The sequence below is a fragment of the Armigeres subalbatus genome, chromosome 3, assembly GCF_024139115.2.
Source record: "Armigeres subalbatus isolate Guangzhou_Male chromosome 3, GZ_Asu_2, whole genome shotgun sequence".
NCBI lineage: Eukaryota > Metazoa > Arthropoda > Insecta > Diptera > Culicidae > Armigeres > Armigeres subalbatus.
The window spans coordinates 205,227,586-205,245,099 of NC_085141.1; the positions used below are offsets into that span (position 1 = coordinate 205,227,586).

Consider the following 17,514-nt stretch of genomic DNA (forward strand, 5'->3'; position numbering starts at 1 on the left):
CAATCGCGTCCAGAAGACTACTGGGAAATGGATTGTGGTTTGGAAAATACAAAGCGCTTCTGGGAGACCGCCGGAAAATGGATTGTGTTTTGGAAAATCACAAACAGCGTCGAGACGACCGCTAGAAAATGGATTGCGGTTTGGGAAATCACAAAGCGCGTCTGGAAGACCGCTGGAAATATAGATTGTTGTTTGGAAAATCACGAAGCGCGTCGAGACAACCGCTAGAAAATGGATTGTGGTTTGGAAAATCACAAAGCACGTCGAGACGATCGCTGGAAAATGGATTGTGGTTTGGAAAATCACAAAGATCATCTGGAAGACCGCTGGAAAATTGATTGTGGTTTGGAAAAGCGCAAAGCGCGTTTGGAAGACCGCTGGAGAGTCACTAGAGACCGTTCGAAAATGGATTGTGGTTTTTAAAATCACAAATCGCGTCCAGAAGACTGCTGGAAAATGGATTTAGGTTTGGAAAATAACAAAGCGCTTCTGGGAGACCGCTGGAAAATGGATTGTGGTTTGGAAAATCACAAAGCCCGCTTGGAAGACCGCTGGAAAATGGATTGTGGTTTGGAAAAGCACAAAGCGCGTTTGGAAGACCGCTGGAGAGTCACTAGAGACCGTTCGAAAATGGATTGTGGTTTTTAAAATCACAAATCGCGTCCAGAAGACTGCTGGAAAATGGATTTAGGTTTGGAAAATCACAAAGCGCTTCTGGGAGACCGCTGGAAAATGGATTGTGTTTTGGAAAATCACAAAGAGCGTCGAGACGACCGCTAGAAAATGGATTGCAGTTTGGGAAATCACAAAGCGCGTCTGGAAGACCGCTGGAAATATAGATTGTGGTTTGGAAAATCACAAAGCGCGTCTGGAAGACCTCACGAAAATAAATTGTGGTTTGGAAAATTACAAAGCGCGTCAGGAAGACCACTGGGAAATGGATTGTGGTTTGTATTGCAACAAAGCGCGTCTAGAAGACGGCTCGAAAATGGATTGTGGTTTGGAAAAGCACAGAGCGCTTCGGAACGACCGCTGGAAAATGGATTGTTGTTTGGAAAATCATAAAGCGCATTGGAACGACCGCTAGAAAATGGATTGTGGTTTGGAAAATCACAAAGCGCGTCTGGAAGACCGCTCGAAAATGGGTTTACAATCTAGAAACTCCCAGGGTGAGTCTTGGAAGCATATATTTTGCTTAAAATAAATTTAGTTTAAAATGTATACAATGGACAGTGGACATTAGACCATAAGTTAAATTTATTCTAACGAAATCTGAGAGATATAGAGAACTATCATATGCCACAAAGTTGTTCGGAAGGCGAAATAGTTTACATATCTTGAAGTTTATTTTGGGGTTCATTGACTTAGTAGTCATGGTCGGGCAATCCGTTGGATCAGACAAAATTCACGAAGTTTAAAAAAATGTTGCCAGCTTTCACAAAGCTATAAGCTTGGAGTTGTTGGCTAACAGTTCTAAAATTCTAAAATTGACGTATCCCTATATTTTTAAAATATACACAGAAAAAAAATCATTGTTGAATTTGAAAAAACCATTGGCTAAAATAAAAAGTTTCATTGGTTCTTTTTCGTAGAGAGTTGCGAATGTTTAAACTAAAAGTATGCAAACTTTTGTTACCCCCATTATTAAAAAGTTGCATAGCGCTCTGAAATTGAAGGTATGAGCAAAAGCAACAAAATTGTAGAACTAATCAAAAAGATCGAAACTAAATATAGAAAATGTACGAGGCGCGATGTATGCTTATAGATATCCAATCATTAAAAAAGCGTCGTGAATTTGCCATGATCTCATTTGTGAATGATATTGTTTCGCACCGCATTGATTCCACCAAACTATTGTCTTGTTTAAATTTTTACACTCCTACTCGGCAATTGAGAAATCGAAACTTGTTTGCCACCTGTCATCATCGAACAAATTATGCAAAATTTAGTCCAATGAATCAAATGATGTCTGTTTACAATCAGTATTGTGAAGCAATTGATTTAGCCATGCCTCGTATGAGCCTAAGAAAATATTTTAGGAACATTAGTTACAATAGAACATAGTTATAAGTTTTTTAATGTAGTCTACATTATGTTTGACGAAATAAATAAATAAATAAATTGGTTTGTACTTTTTTGAAAAACTACTTAGCTGATGACTGCTACGGTCAGTCAATCAGCTTCTCGCATTCATATTGATAGTTTAACAATTTTATATTTGAAAAGATGAACTTTTAAATTTACACTCAGAAAAGATGAAAAATATTTACATACTTAGAAATTAAACGTAGAACTTTTGGTTGAACAAAACTAACTTTTATTTTAAAGAAAATTTAGTACTTTTTCAATTAAAAGTCCTTAAATCACAGAGAACAGACATGGAGGCTCGAACAAAATTTCTTGCAAAACATGTGTAAACAAACACACCGAACCTCAACGCCATCGACGTCGACATTGCAACTCACAATCTCATTTTGACAACACGATGGCGCTGGTATGCTCTTGCATGCATAACGATACATGCGCACAGTGGCATTTTTTGATGACGCTAGCGCTGATTATGCACGGGATAACGGCGACATTCCAAAGTTATTTCAAAATGAACAGTAAAAAGTTATCACAACATGACGAGTGTAGCTTCAACGTCTGTTCTCTGTGCTTAAATTTCGATAGCACAACTTTTATTTTTTCTGTGTATAAAACATTTTATAAATATTTATAAGATTACGTTGACTCGCCTAACAGCATGATGAGCACTTGGTGGAACGGCTACTCAAACCGATCGAGTCCGCCTGTCGAAATTCTAAAGAATTTTTGTTTCTTTTTTTTTCGATTATTTACTCCGCTAGTCTCTGTTTTATGCATCTTTATTCCTTCATCTTCTCCTTATATTCTATAGAGCCATCTGTTGATGAAAATGAAACCGCGATTCATGCAGTCCCCTCGATCTGTCAAATTGAGCGAAATCGCTTTCTTGAAATCGTGTGCGTTTTCTTGGCATTACTAAGCGGAAGTGTGAACGCTGTAATAACTTTGATGTCTCTTTTTATTTGAGACTGTGAAAGATGCCGGGCTTGTCGGAAAAGGTTTCCTATTTTTCTAGTGATTCGCTTTCGTTTTTCCATATTTTTCGCGCGCCAACCGGTAGTTTTGTGCAAAAATCTTCGATTGATAGTGCAATTGATTGATTGTGGGAATAGTGCAGTGGTTTATTTATGTCGCAAAACTAGCGGTCCGCCGAAGTTATTTACAACATGTGCAAACGCAGAGATGTTGACAGATTTCTGATCTTCATTTTTTTTTAGCCAATCCTTATCGATGGCCGCGGCCACTTGTTGGGCCGTTTGGCCTCCGTCATTGCCAAGCAGATTCTGACCGGCCGTAGGGTGGTGGTCGTCCGCTGCGAGGATCTACAGTTGTCGGGTCACTTCTTCCGGAACAAGATCAAGTTCTTGGCCTACCTGCGCAAACGTTGCAACGTCAACCCGGCCCGCGGCCCATTCCACTTCCGGGCCCCCAGCCGTATGCTGTGGAAGGCCGTTCGCGGAATGGTTCCCCACAAGACCAAGCGAGGCCACAACGCCTTGAAGCGACTGAGGGTGTTCGAGGGCATCCCTTCGCCTTATGACCGCAAGAAGCGCCTGTGTGTCCCTACGGCCATGAGACAGCTCTGTTTGCGTCCTGACAGGAAGGTCAGTATTTTTGGGAAAGGAAATTCTGCTGCCAATTTAGAAGTAATCCTCGGTTTGTTTTTGTTTTTTTTTAGTTCTGTGATGTCGGCCGAGTTGCCCACGAAGTTGGATGGAAGTACCGTGACATCGTCAGCAACTTGGAAGCCAAGCGAAAGATCAAATCCCGTTTGTCGTATTTGCATTCCAAGAAGTTGAAGGTAAGTGCTTGTGTTAAATACTTGTTTTTGCGCAGATTTTATGGATTATGGCCGTGGGTATGGCTGATAGTTAACTTACTAGTGGTTCTATTCTGACATTCCAACAATCTGAAAATGTGCTTGTGGAATGTGCTCATTTAATTATTTTATTCCAACCTGTTGTGTATTAGCGAAACGTAAACCTGGTTGTTGAATATTTTGTAAGGTCAAGACAGTTTTTTAGGAAATTTTACGTAGGATTTGTAATTGTAATATTATAGATTCACGAGTTCCTGTTTACAAGTTTTACGATTGAATAGTATTATAGTGATCGTTTTGGATTCTGGGAGATTGTTCGCGTTTTGATCATTCATTTGGAAGTGTACAATTTCACTTTGTATGCATAGCGTAGGCGTGTTTCTGTTGTTTTATTTCCATGTCTCTAGTAAGCCTTGTGAGCAAAAGCGAAATTGCCAATTTGAAGACGACGAGCTCGATTCTCGGTCTGGCTTAGGATGTTTTCCGGTGGAAATCATTCTCGGCTCCTTGAGTATAGTGGTTCAAAAAAATGTTCCATTATACTTATTATAGAGCTTTCATTCGAGGTGCAAGCAAGAAGAAAAACTACATAGCAAACAAGACTACTTAGTAGTTTCCACTCAACGAAAACCGCATCTTAATTGTAACTAATTTTCATTCCAATTTTCGTGATGAAATCCTTTCAATCCCACCACTTTAAAAATACACGACGCGGATTCTCCGAATGCTACAATATCCCAAATCACAAATGACTATTCCATTGCTTCATGTCGCGTTAGCCCTGATCTGGGCACAGGACAGATTCCTATCGACTTCCTTAATTTCTTACTTGGGCCTTCGTCGCCACGAGCCCCAGGGCTGTTAAACTGCGCTGCGATAATGCGAGACACTAATTTATTCAACTAAGACCATAGTCTTAAAATACTCCGTAGAACTTTTTTGTTGTCTTTATTAAAAGGATTTTTAGCACTAGAATGAGAAAAAATCAAATGTTTCTTAAACAACAAGTTTGTTTTATTAGCGAATTTTGAAGGGCTCACCATTACAAGGCATTGTCAGGCTGCATCAAACGTAGACATTTGAAAACGGATTATTTACAATTAGGGTAAAATGCCCAATAGTCGACCCCCTAGTAGCGGAATTTAGCTCTTCCTGTCATACGGAGTAGAAATTTTCAACCCATCAATTCTACTTGATATCTAATAACAAGTTCTGCGTCCCCTATTAACGATACGATACACTCAAATACACAACGTTATTCGTTGAAATTAACATTTTAAAGTCTGACTGAATTCGCCCTATAGTAGACCCCCTGGGGGTCCATAATAGGAAATTGCTTCCCTATAGTCGACACTTCATTTAATTTTCATGTTTCTTTTCGGGACGTTCTTCTACCTTATTATGGAACCCCCAAAATATTCCTATAATGGAAACTTTCATGTTTATTTTCAAAAGAATTGTAAAAAATCATCCAATTTTGCTTTCCATAGCATTTCCAATGCATGTAATCAAATCATAGGACTGTAAAGCAGGTTCTCCCGATGGAATTTTATAGCAAAATATTTACATTGTGCTGTAATAATGCAAAAATAGCTGGAGGGTCCACTATTGGGCACTTTACCCTATTTGAGTAAAGAATGACTATCGAGAATGTGGCACTTTCTTTGCCTTCGCCTCTTGGAATAAGACAACTTTCGTTTCCATTCGACTTCTCCTATGCCAAATCGCAGTATTCCGGATTCTGATACAGGTATGTTTCGTTTTTATCAACACGGTCCGTGAGTTTCAGTTGATAAAATCGGAACAGTGACAAAATCGGAATAATTTTCTTAGACGATTTTTTAAGCTAAAATTTTAGTTAAAATGATTTATTGCTGGTAAAATATGAGTTTTTCAGGTTCCAACATTTTTAAATGCTAAAGGACTGTCCATAAACCACGTGAACATGCTAGCGGGTGGCAAGGGTTAGCGAAAAGACATAGGAAATATATATTTATCATCAATGGTGACTGGTTGAGGTTCCTGACAAGTAAGGAGTGCATCGAGGGAACGTCCATAAACGATGTTACGAAATATTAACCATTGTCAATCCCTCCTCCATTCATTGTCCCACTTTAGTAGTCACACTTTTAGAAACCCTCTCCCTCCCTCTCCTCCGCGTATCGTAATTTATGAACGTTCCCTAAGATAAGGTGGCATCCGTTGATAACATAACAATAATTTTATTTTTTTGAAAATATTTGACCTCCTTAACCCTTTCGGGACGGATGGGTCATATATGCCCAGCGTTTGAGATTGGCTGTGGAAAGGTTTCTTCAGCAAAAATGTTCATCAGGATGTCGGCTACCCAGGAAAAATATTGGAGGTCAAGTTTGACTATACCCTGAAGACCTAGATATACAAAACTTATCTGTGACAAAACCTTGGGAAGATTTTGCCTTCTGACAGCTTGCAGATGAATCTGAAATATTTGGATCCTATACCAGATTGTTTAATAAATCTGAACACTCAATCAAGTTTAGTCATCTTGATCGTTGAGACAGTGATCAGTTTTCTGGAATACGAGATGCTCAAGGTTCTCTAAAACGTTTTAGAATTCAGCCCACGGTATCTACCAAATATGCAAAGGCTTATGCAAAGTCATCATCATCGTATAGAGATGAGCCAGCCAAGGGCTGAAAACCTCTTAAATAAAGACGATAATAATAATAATCATCATCATCGTCATATACCCAATCCAGTCCAAGGCACATGCGCATCATTTAAATCCAGTTTTCTCAATGATTTTAGCCAACCGTAAAGGCCTGCAATGGCCTGATTGAAGTGGTGATTGAAATGGTGATGATTGAAGTCATATAAGCTAAATGGTTTCACTCTCTAGGGTATCATATCTTGGATATGAGTTGGATCATTGGATAGGTCAAAGCCGTTTTGAAAACTCGGTAGTGAAATTATCTGAGATCCATGACGTTCTGAAGAGATGTTTTAAATTTGGTATTGAGATGTGGAACATAAATTCTTGGAAAATTGTTCGAAAAGACTATCAAAGTAACCGTGAAAATATTTTTGTATGGCATCATTTGTTCCAACGATTCGATATCGAGTCTTAGAACATCAACTCATGGAGGGTCCGCTGTAGCTTGTAAAAGAATTAAGTGATATCCTACCAGCTCGATGGAACTGTTGGAATGTTTGTGATGTTATGCACGGATATATCATCTAGGACTTGGTTGAACGGGTAGATCCCATGTTCGGAACTCCAGGACATTTAACCTTCTTCGGATATTAGAAAAAACTTACGAATAAGATGTTGGGGTCATATTGACCCAGAAATGTAAATGCTTATAAAACAGTCAAATTATAACCGAATTACAAAGTTTATATACCGTTCGAAAGATAAACTCATCAATTTTGTGACTGATATGGTGATGTGGTGATATGCTGGTTCTGAAGACAATGGCCACCGGGAAACGACTTCCACGGGGACCTTGTCGGTCATATAAGGGGAGCATAAAAATCGCTCCATATATGCCTTTCGATCGCTAATTCCTCATAGATTCTCTTAAAACGGTAATGTATGGTCCATGAGAGGGCTTCCGATGAAAGTGACCACTCCTGGTACATGCAAGGTGCCCCCGGGGAACCCGCAGGAGGGGACATTTCCGTTTTAGCACCAAAATATGCCGTGCGGCGGCTCTTTCGTCATGATTTTCCACCAAACAGATGGTTATGCGCTTGAAATCGATAAGTGACCACATTGGCCACTCCTAGTACATGCAAGGTGCCCCCGGGGAACCCGCAGGAGGGGACATTTCCGTTTTAGCACCAAAATATACCGTGCGGCGACTCTGTCGTCATGATTTTCCACCAAACAGATGGGTATCCGCTTGAAATCGATAAGTGACCACATTGGCCACTCCTGGTACATGCAAGGTGCCCCCGGAGAACCCGCAGGAAGGGACATTTCCGTTTTAGCACCAAAATATACCGTGCGGCGGCTCTGTCGTCATAAGTTTCCACAAAATAGATGATAATGCGCTCGAAATCGATAAGTGACCACATTGGCCACTCTTGGAGCCTATGAGGTGCCCCCGGGGAACCCGTAAAAGGGGACATTTCCGTTTTAACACCAAAATATGTCGTGCGATAGCTCTTTCGTCATGATTTTCCACAAAATAGATGATTATGCGCTTGAAATCGATAAATGACCACATTGGCCGCTCTTGGAGTCTACCAGGGCCCCCCAGAGAACCCGTAGAATGGGATATTTCCGTTCTAACACCGAAATATGCCGAGCGGCGACTCTTTCCACCAAAGAGATGGTTATTTGCTCGAAATAAATAAGTGACTACATTGGACACTCTTGAACCTATGAGGTGCCCTGGGGAACCCGTAGAAAGGGACATTACCGTTTGACACCAAAATATGTCGTGCGGCGGCACTTTCGTCATGATTTTTCACAAAATAAGATGATTTTGCGCTTGAAATCGATAAGTGACCACATTGGCCACGCTTGGAACCCATGAGGGGCCGCCAGGGAACCCGGAGAATGGGACATTTCCGGTTTTAACACCGAAATATGCCGTGCGGCGACTCTTTCGGTGTGTTTTCTCATCAAAGAGATGGTTATTCAGCTCGAAAACGATAAGTGACCACATTGCCTACTCTTGGAGCCTATGAGGTGCCCTTGCGGCATCCGTAAAATGGGACATTGCCGTTTTAACACCAACATATGTCGTGCGGCAGCTCTTTCGTCATGATTTTGCACAAAATAGGTGATTATGCCAGTGAAATCGATAAGTGACCACATTGGCCACTCTTGGAACCTAACAGGGGCCCCAGGGAACCCGCAGGAGGGGACATTTCTGTTTTAGCACCAAAATATGCCGTGCGGCGACTCTTTTGGTGTGTTTTCCCACCATTGAGACGGTTATTCAGCTCGAAATCGATAATTGACCACATTGGCCACTCTTGGAACCTATGAGGTGCCCCCGGGGAACCCGTAGAAAGGGACATTTCCGTATTAGCACCAAAATATGCCGTGCGGCGGCTCTTTCGTCATGATTTTCCACAGAATAGATTATTATGCGCTTGAAATCGATAAGTGACCACATTGGCCACTCTTGGAACCAATGAGATGCCCACGGGGAACCCGTAGATGGTGACATTTCCGTTTTTATACCGAAATGAATAAGTGACCACATTTTCCATTTTGGAACCTATGAAGTACCGTCGTGGAGCTCATAGGAGAGGACATTTCCGTGCTTACTCTTACTCTTACTTAGGGCCGATGCCCACGTAGCGTGTTTTCAAGCTGCGTGCACGCCGCGTCCACGCAAGGTACCCGGCATCAAATGTAGTCGTGCACACGTTTACGTGCAAGCAGCGTGAAAAAACTTTACGTGGACATCGGCCCTTAAAGACATGCCGTGCAGCGGCTCTTTCACTATAATTTTCCATCAAATAGTTGGTTATGCTCTTGAAATCTAATATCAACCCGGGGGAACCCCAGACCCAGTTTCGGTAATTGTGGAGTGCCGTGAAGAATCCATTGAAAGTGTCTGTGTAAACAAAATCTCACTCACTTTTTAGGAACTTTTCCTCAACCGAATTGCTCGCAGTAAATAGCATTCGATGAAAATTTTACCCTATTGTTTCTTATTGAAAATTGGCCAGATCTGACTATGGGCTCCGAAGTTATGGCCAAAATACTAATTTCAGCAGCTGCATGGGAAAATCACTTTTCTGGCACTTATGCTCAAAATTTTAGAATGCAAATAAACAAAGAGCTATCTACCTATTACTGTTATATTAGACTTTTCTTATATATTTCTCAACCTTTTGAACGAAAGATAAAGGCACCATCACCACTAGGTAGATTAATCTTGTTTTTTTTTCTATCAAATAGGTCATTCCTTCTGAACTTAATATCTACAACCTACAAAGTACCCGCAGGAGTCTCACAGAAGGAGAGATTTTTTTTTATAGGAAAAAACGAGGAAAATCACGACGAAAGAGCCGCCGCATGACATATGTTGGTGTAAAAATGGAAATGTCATCTTCTACGTGTTCTCCGAGGAAGCCTCATAGGTTTCAAATGTAGCCAATGTGGTCACTTATCGATTTCGAGCGCAGGTCCATCTGTTTGATGGGAAAACATCAAAAGAGCCGCCGCACGGCTTATATTGGTGTAAAAATGGAAATGTCCCCTTCTACGGGTTCCCTGGGGGCCGCTCATAGGTTCCAGGCGTTGCCAATGTGGTCACTTATCGATTTCAAGCGCATAACCACCTGTTTGGTGGAAAATCATGACAAAAGAGCCGCCGCACGGCATATTTTGGTGCTAAAACGGAAATGTCCCCTCCTGCGGGTTCCCCGGGGGCACCTTGCATGTACCAGGAGTGGCCACTTTCGTGTGAAGCCCTCTCATGGACCATACATTACCGTTTTCAGAGAATATATGAAGAATTAGCGATCGAATGGCATATATGGAGCGATTTTAATGCTCCCCTTATATGACCGACAAGGTCCCCGTGGAAGTCGTTTCCCGGTGGCCATTGTCTCCAGAACCAGCATATCACCACATAGTCACAAAATTGATGAGTTTATCCTTCGAACGGTATATAAACTTTGTAATTCGGTTAAAATTTGACTGTTTTATAAGCATTTACATTTCTGGGTCAATATGACCCTAACATCTTATTCGTAACTTTTTTTGTGGGGTCGTTCCTGTTGCACCTTAAAATACTTTTTTTATGTCAGATGCTTCATTTCCCCAAAATATTAAAAGTCAAGAAATTTCAGAACGATCGGATTATCAGGTAAAAAGTTATTCTACTTTGAAGTATCGTTTTGGGTCATATTGACCCCAACATCTTACTAAGGTTAAATGAACAGAAAAGACCTGTAGTAGCTTGTAAAAGTAATAAGTACCATTCTATCGGCTCGACGGACCTGCTGGGATGTTTAGCGTCATCTTTCAGGACTTGGTTGAGCAACTAGATCACATGTTCTGAACTCAAGGGCGTTTTGAAGAACCGAAAAGGCCTGTAGTAGTAAAAATTATGAGTGAAATACTATCGGCTAAATTGATCTGCTGGGATGTTCAACGATGCATGGATAAATCGTCCAGGGCTTGGTTGATCGGGTAGATCACATGTTCTGAACTGATTTGAAGTCAAGGATGTTCTGGAGAAACTAAAAGGCCTAAAGCTGCGTGTAAAGGTAATGAGTGAAATCTTATCGGCTCAATGTACCTGCTAAGATGTTCAACGATGCACGGATACGTCGTTCAAGGCTTGGTTGATCGGGTATATCACATGCTCTGAACTCCAGGGCGTTTTGGAGACCCTGAAATCTCGCTTAACTTTTCAAAAGGACCTAAGTAACATTTTTTTCATGAATTAATTTGAATAGCGCAATCAACAGAAAAACATGAAAGCTTTCGATTGCAGTACTCAAATTAATTCATGAAAAAAATGTTACTTAGGTCCTTTTGAAAAGTTAAGCGAGAAATAGTTTACGTTTATTCAAAACTCGAACAATTTATGTCTTATGATCACATAGATATTTTTAGACATAGGGGCAGTAGGGGCAATATGAACATACGAGGCAATATGAGCCACCCTCATTTTGAGCTTATTGACAAGTTTTATCATGTAAAAGTTATATGATCTTTAAGAGGATGCTCCACATATGCATCAACGTGAAAACCGCATTAAAATTCAATTCAAACATGAAAATATACTTTAAAATGTAAATTTTCACTGCATAGGCAAAATTATTATAAGATTTAAAGTTTATAAATAAGGTTTTGACTCAAAACTGATTAAAATACAGGTCAAAAATACATCACAATCAAAAGATACCGTGCTGTGCCCTTATTCCGTTCACCTAAGACAATGCGCTATGTCCAAAAGCTCTAAAAAATAGCCGTTTAGTATTTTGAAGCTGCAATTTCACTACATAGTGTCATTTTCTATATACAATTGAAAATAAAATATGTTGGGATGCATTCATAGACTTATGCTCCACTAGTGAAAACAAAATTGACCACTTATGTGGTCCTAATTCCAATCATCTAAAAAGGCATTGTTCCTAATTCCGTTCATTCGTGTTCCTAATTCCAATCACCCGAAAAACATTTGATTTCTTGGAGATGCTAATACCAGGCATCATTTTTCTCACAAATCCATCTTTTCATTTATTATAATATTGCAAATAAAAAGCTTAAAACGTAATTTCCTTCCAAATTTAAAATACAATGAATGATATTTCCTTAGTATAGCCAAGTTGACTGTTTTTTAGTTTGTTTCACTTACCATTTGAGATATATTCAACATGAACGTTGATACTAGCTGCCCAGTTCCATTAGGTACCACAGAAAAGGAAAGATACGATTCCTTATCGGAGTTTTAGACCTTATCCTCAACGTAATTTTGATTAGAGCCTGGATACTAGGCCTTTAATTCTGACCTGAAACTTCCAAAACAATGTCTCTGTTTGTTTGGAATTGTTCGTACCACTGTTTCGTTCAAATTGAATATTCTCTAAAGTTCCGGTTCTTTAATGTACCGGATGACCCTACTTCTACGAAGTATTCACGGATTTCGGTAAAACATAATCTTATTTGCAGCTCAGCGAGGGTAGTATTTTTTTTATAGAAATTCGCCAAGAAATTGCCGGATAAAGCTTGTAAATAAGAACGCCACAATTATGGATTGTGCTGTTTAAAACTGTCCGTATTCTCCGGAAACCCTTTCTTAATATTGTCCAGCATTCACTTTATAAATCCTCATAAAATCTTAACTGAAAAAAAAAATTATTTTCCCGGCACGAGTTGAAAATGGTCCCATAATTTTTTCGAGTGGAGTCGTTAACGGAATTCCTTTCGGTCTGCCTGCTTGCGGGATAGAATTTCAAATGTTCACCATTCATATGGCTTCATGTACGATGTACCTTTTCTTGCTCATAGATTATATTCTCAAACACGGAATTTTCGGAATCCATCCTCCAAACCCAATGAACGGAATAAGGAACGAGTAGATTTAGATGTACCCTTATTCCGGTCAAGATATTTTTCACCTTTCAGCATTTTCTATCGGGAAAATACAGGCAACAATTTGGTAATACGCTATAATGTTACCTGTTTTGTCTTGTTATGCTGCAGTGTTTGAAATCCAGGGAAAATTTTTACTTAAAAACGATTAAATTTTTTTCAGACGTTCTTAGCAAGTGGGTTAATGAAAACAGTCAAAATGGCGCTCGTAGTGACGACCAACAAATTTTGTTTAAATTTTCACTATTCATCGCTAAAAATGACGCTGGTTTTCATTTCATTTCATGCATACATAACCATAGTAAAGTACAAGGATATTTTTCTGTTGTTTTTAGATAAAAACTTTTTATTATTTATCATTTTGTCTTGCGTGACCGGAATTAGGCGCTGATTGGAATAAGGGCACAGCACGGTATATTAAAATTGAATATTGTACACACATGGTTGTATTTATACAAATCTGAATTTATCATAAAACTTTTTTTTCCCAAAACCAGTCTCTATGGGGCAATATGGGCATACCTGCATAGAACCAGATATCTGGCCTTAAAATGCGAACAAGTTCAAATTTCAGTATTCAAATACAAGAATATTATCATATATGTAAGATTCATTACGGAAAAATTACAACAGCGCATTACTGCGATAGAAACAGAAAAATGACCATTGACCAATTGAAATGTGGCTGTTCAAACGGTGAAGAGTGGCAAATCAGTTCAGTCCGCTGTTGTGCAGTTTCTTTTTTTTCATTTTATTTGGTATGGAATACTCACAACTGTTGTAGGAGTATCATATTCTTCCATATTACGATACTTCTTTCGCCTAAATAAAGGTTTTGGAAGGGTGGCCCGTACTGCCCCAAATGGTGGCTCATATTGCCCCGTATAGTCGGCAACACACATTGAAATCAATACATTTTCAAAAGTGCATTCCAACAATTTCCAAACGCATTTTTCGTCATTCATCGACGTTATATGAAAGGTAATATTCTCTAGTATAAGTCAACTACATTTGAACGATGCTTTTTTGAGCTTTTCAGCGCTTTCGGAACGATTTCCTTAGGTGGCCCATATTGCCCCGATCACCCTTAAATCCCAGCTTAGGAGATTTTGTTTGTAGACATATTTCCTAATGCATTCGAGGATATGTACTCCAGAACAGTTTGGCTTTGGCAGAACGGCCTAGAACATCCGAAAAAGTTTCTCAACGATTTTTCGGTAATATCAGAACGCCAGATAACAATATAATCCTTCGTCCTGAAGTATTAAAGTGCAAACAAACCGGCATCTTGTCTCTTTTATTTCGATGGGGAGAAATCGGTAATGAGAAACCTTGTCTTGTTACTTACGGCTTTTTTACCGCTAGTGCTTGAAATACTATAAATACAACATTTGGCCAGACACTGACCCAAGTCATTTAATTTTAAAAGCTAAATCTCTAAAAAACTGATTGAATTTTCTTGTTGATAAAAACGGAATAATTTTCAGAGGTGAGCCAGCCTTGGGCTGCAAGCCTCTTTAATAAAGAAATAAAAAAAAAGGAATAATTTTGTTGACGAAATCGGAGCGTGACAAAATCGGAACGTGATAAAATCGGAACATACCTGTACCACATTGATCGCTCAGTGCGTTCACTGGTCTCCGGGTTCGGTGATCTCGTTCAGTTCTTTGCACTGGATCACCTCTGCTGGTCAGGCTCACTTAAATCACATCACCCAGTACCTCCTCTGTCAACTGTTTGTATGCGGAACTCATCCGCACAGCACCCCGCTTCAGTACGAAAATCATTTCGCTCTTCTGCGTTCTTCGGATGCAGTTGACGTCGGCTGTGAGGCAAGACCATGCTGAGGGTGGCTGGGTTCGATTCCCGGTCTGGTCTAGAAAATGTTCGTGTTGGAAATTTTCTCGACTTTCCTGGACATAATCAATATTTCTTCCGCCTTCCACCTTCCGTTTTGGAGGGCTGGTTTACTCATGCCTCTCAGTGTTTGCATTGCACCGTCCAAAAAAATTTACACACACAAACACTCCATCTTAGTGTTTCTGTGTCTCGATGAGGGCGCTTCGAAAGTGTTGACTGAGTGTCTTGTGTCTGTGTGTCTTGTTAATAGTCGTCTTCGATAAATCGCAAGTTTAATCCACAATCCATAGATTTTTGCCAATAAAAATGAGTGGATTTTTAGTAGTGTAGGCATTTTAAAATTATCCTCCTATGCTGTGCTGTAGGATCTGTTAATGTTACACCTGTGGTGTCTTCTTCTTATTTTTACTTGGATTCGTCTATTACCAGTTTTTATATATGTATTGCCAGACTAAGGCCGGAGTGGCCTGTCTAGTACACAAATGTATTCTCCATTCAGCTCGGTCCATGGCTGCACGTCGCAAAATCACGCAGTCTGCGGAGGGTCCATAAAATCGTCCTCCATCTGATCGATCCTCCTTGCTCGATGTGAACCTCGCCTTTTTGTTCCCCTCGGATCGTTGTCGAGAACCATTTTCACCGGATTACTGTCCGACATTTTGGCTACGTGCCTCGCAGACGCAGACGCAGACTTCCGATTTTCGCGGTGTGAACGATGGATGGTTCTCCCAACTGCTGATGCAACTCGTGGTTCATTCACCTCCTCCATGTACCGTCCGCACTTTCCTTTCGAAGACTCCCAGTGCGCGTTGGTCCTCCACGAGCTTCGTCCAGGTCTTGTGTCCGTAGAGAACTACCGGTCTAATATGCGTTTTGTAGATTGTCAGTTTGGCACGGCGGCGAACTCTATTCGATCGGAGCGTCTGACGGAGTCCAAAGTACGTACGATTTCCAGCCACTATGCGTCTCCGAATTTCTCTGCTGGTATCGTTATCGGAGGTCACCAGTGAGCACAAGTACACGAATTCTTCAACTACTTCGATTTCGTCATTACCAATACAAACTCGTGGTGGGTGGATTGCGTTGTCCTCTCTTGAGCCTCTTCCTACCATGTACTTCTTCTTCGACGTGTTGATGACTAGTCCAATCCGTTTAGCTTCGCTTTTCAGTCTGATGTAGGCTTCCTCCATCCTCTCAAAGTTACGTGCCATAATATCAATGTCGTCGGCGAAACCAAATAACTGGACGGACTTCGTGAAAATCGTACCACTCGTGTCAATCCATGCCCTTCGTATTACCCCTCCAAAGCTATGTTGAATAGCAAATACGAAAGACCATCACGTTGCTGTAACCCTTTGCGCGTTTAAAAGGGACTCAAGAATAGCATTAGCATTAGCATTGTTACGGTGTAATTCGTAGATTGGACACTAGTGATACTCATGTTTTACTTTTGAGATCCTTATCTAGAATGCTATCAGAAATCAAGAAGGGGAGTGGTCCTTGATTCCAGTCTTAAACAAAAATAAGAAAAGCATGAGGATTACTACTCCTGGCCACGCCCATCTTCACCGTAACTAGGGAGAGGAAGGAAGTGTTGATGTAGTACTAACTTAACGAGAGGCCACCGACTTAGCGACACCCTCATAAGTACCACGGAGTTGGATAATGAGGAAGGTATTCGTTGGGTCAGGATTTGCCTGTAGCTGGCAATGTAACCATGGTAGATCTTACCCCGTAACACACCACGTAAAGGTGTCTACCCAGCATTACGGGTCCCCTTTGCGCGTTTCGAAGGGACTCGAGAATACCCCCGAAACTCGAACTACGCACATCGCCATAGCTGGTCCCGATCGATTATATCATATGCGGCATAACAGTGCGAAAACTTATTTAGGATCTGTCTCATTTGGAGAATTAAACTGAAATTAAACTTAAAAGTTACATTCCAATAATTGTCGAATAACCCTGCTCTCAGAGCAAGATTACTTTTGACAGATATCGAATCATTTTTCATCGATGTCTTATTGGAATTGCTAGGTAGGTAGGACCAGCCATTCTTATGATAGGATGATTTTTCAATTTTCGAACTGTCACTTTTAAGTTTAATTCTCCAAATGAAACAGACCCTTAATGTTTTTCTAATCTTTTGTACACATCCATACATACATTTTTTATGATACCGATTTGCTTCAGCTCTTTCGATAGTTTCGTCCACTATTTCTATTATTTTTTCTCTCTATTTTGCAGAAACTGACATGGAAGGCACGCGCCGCCGTTGCCGACAAGGTCCAGGATCAGGACGCCGTTCTCAAGAAATACGGTTACCTCACCTCCGAGTTTGAGAAGAAGTGGAGTCGGCCGGTTCTCAACGCTCAGCCAGCTAAGCCGGGAAAAAAGAAGCGTCAGGCCGCTGCCGGTAGCGCCTAAAAGCGTATTCTGCGATATTTAAGGCAAATAATAAATTTCAACATCAAGAACAATTGTTACGATTTTTCATGACAGAAGATGCCAGATACAAGAAGTCTGTATCAATCTCATTGAAATATATTAGGTTTTTGCGGTACTAAATAAAATAAGAAAATGTTTTTTTAGTCTTTATTAACGAGACTTTCGGAAAAAATTGTTCAAAATATCAATAAGGCTTCAATAATCTCTTTTGGGGTTTTGAGGTGAACTTACATGAGGAGAG

General features: G+C 40.3%; 1 protein-coding gene across 1 annotated transcript; it reads left to right on the forward strand.

Annotated features, from left to right (window-relative positions):
- The first annotated feature begins 2,940 nt into the window (after positions 1-2,940).
- Positions 2,941-17,305, forward strand: LOC134227254 (large ribosomal subunit protein uL13). The gene is made up of 4 exons (XM_062708603.1): positions 2,941-3,086; positions 3,306-3,692; positions 3,767-3,889; positions 17,073-17,305. Exons 1-4 carry the CDS (start codon positions 3,066-3,068, stop codon positions 17,250-17,252), a joined length of 711 nt encoding a protein of 236 aa, XP_062564587.1. The 5' UTR covers positions 2,941-3,065; the 3' UTR covers positions 17,253-17,305.
- The last annotated feature ends 209 nt before the right edge of the window (positions 17,306-17,514 follow it).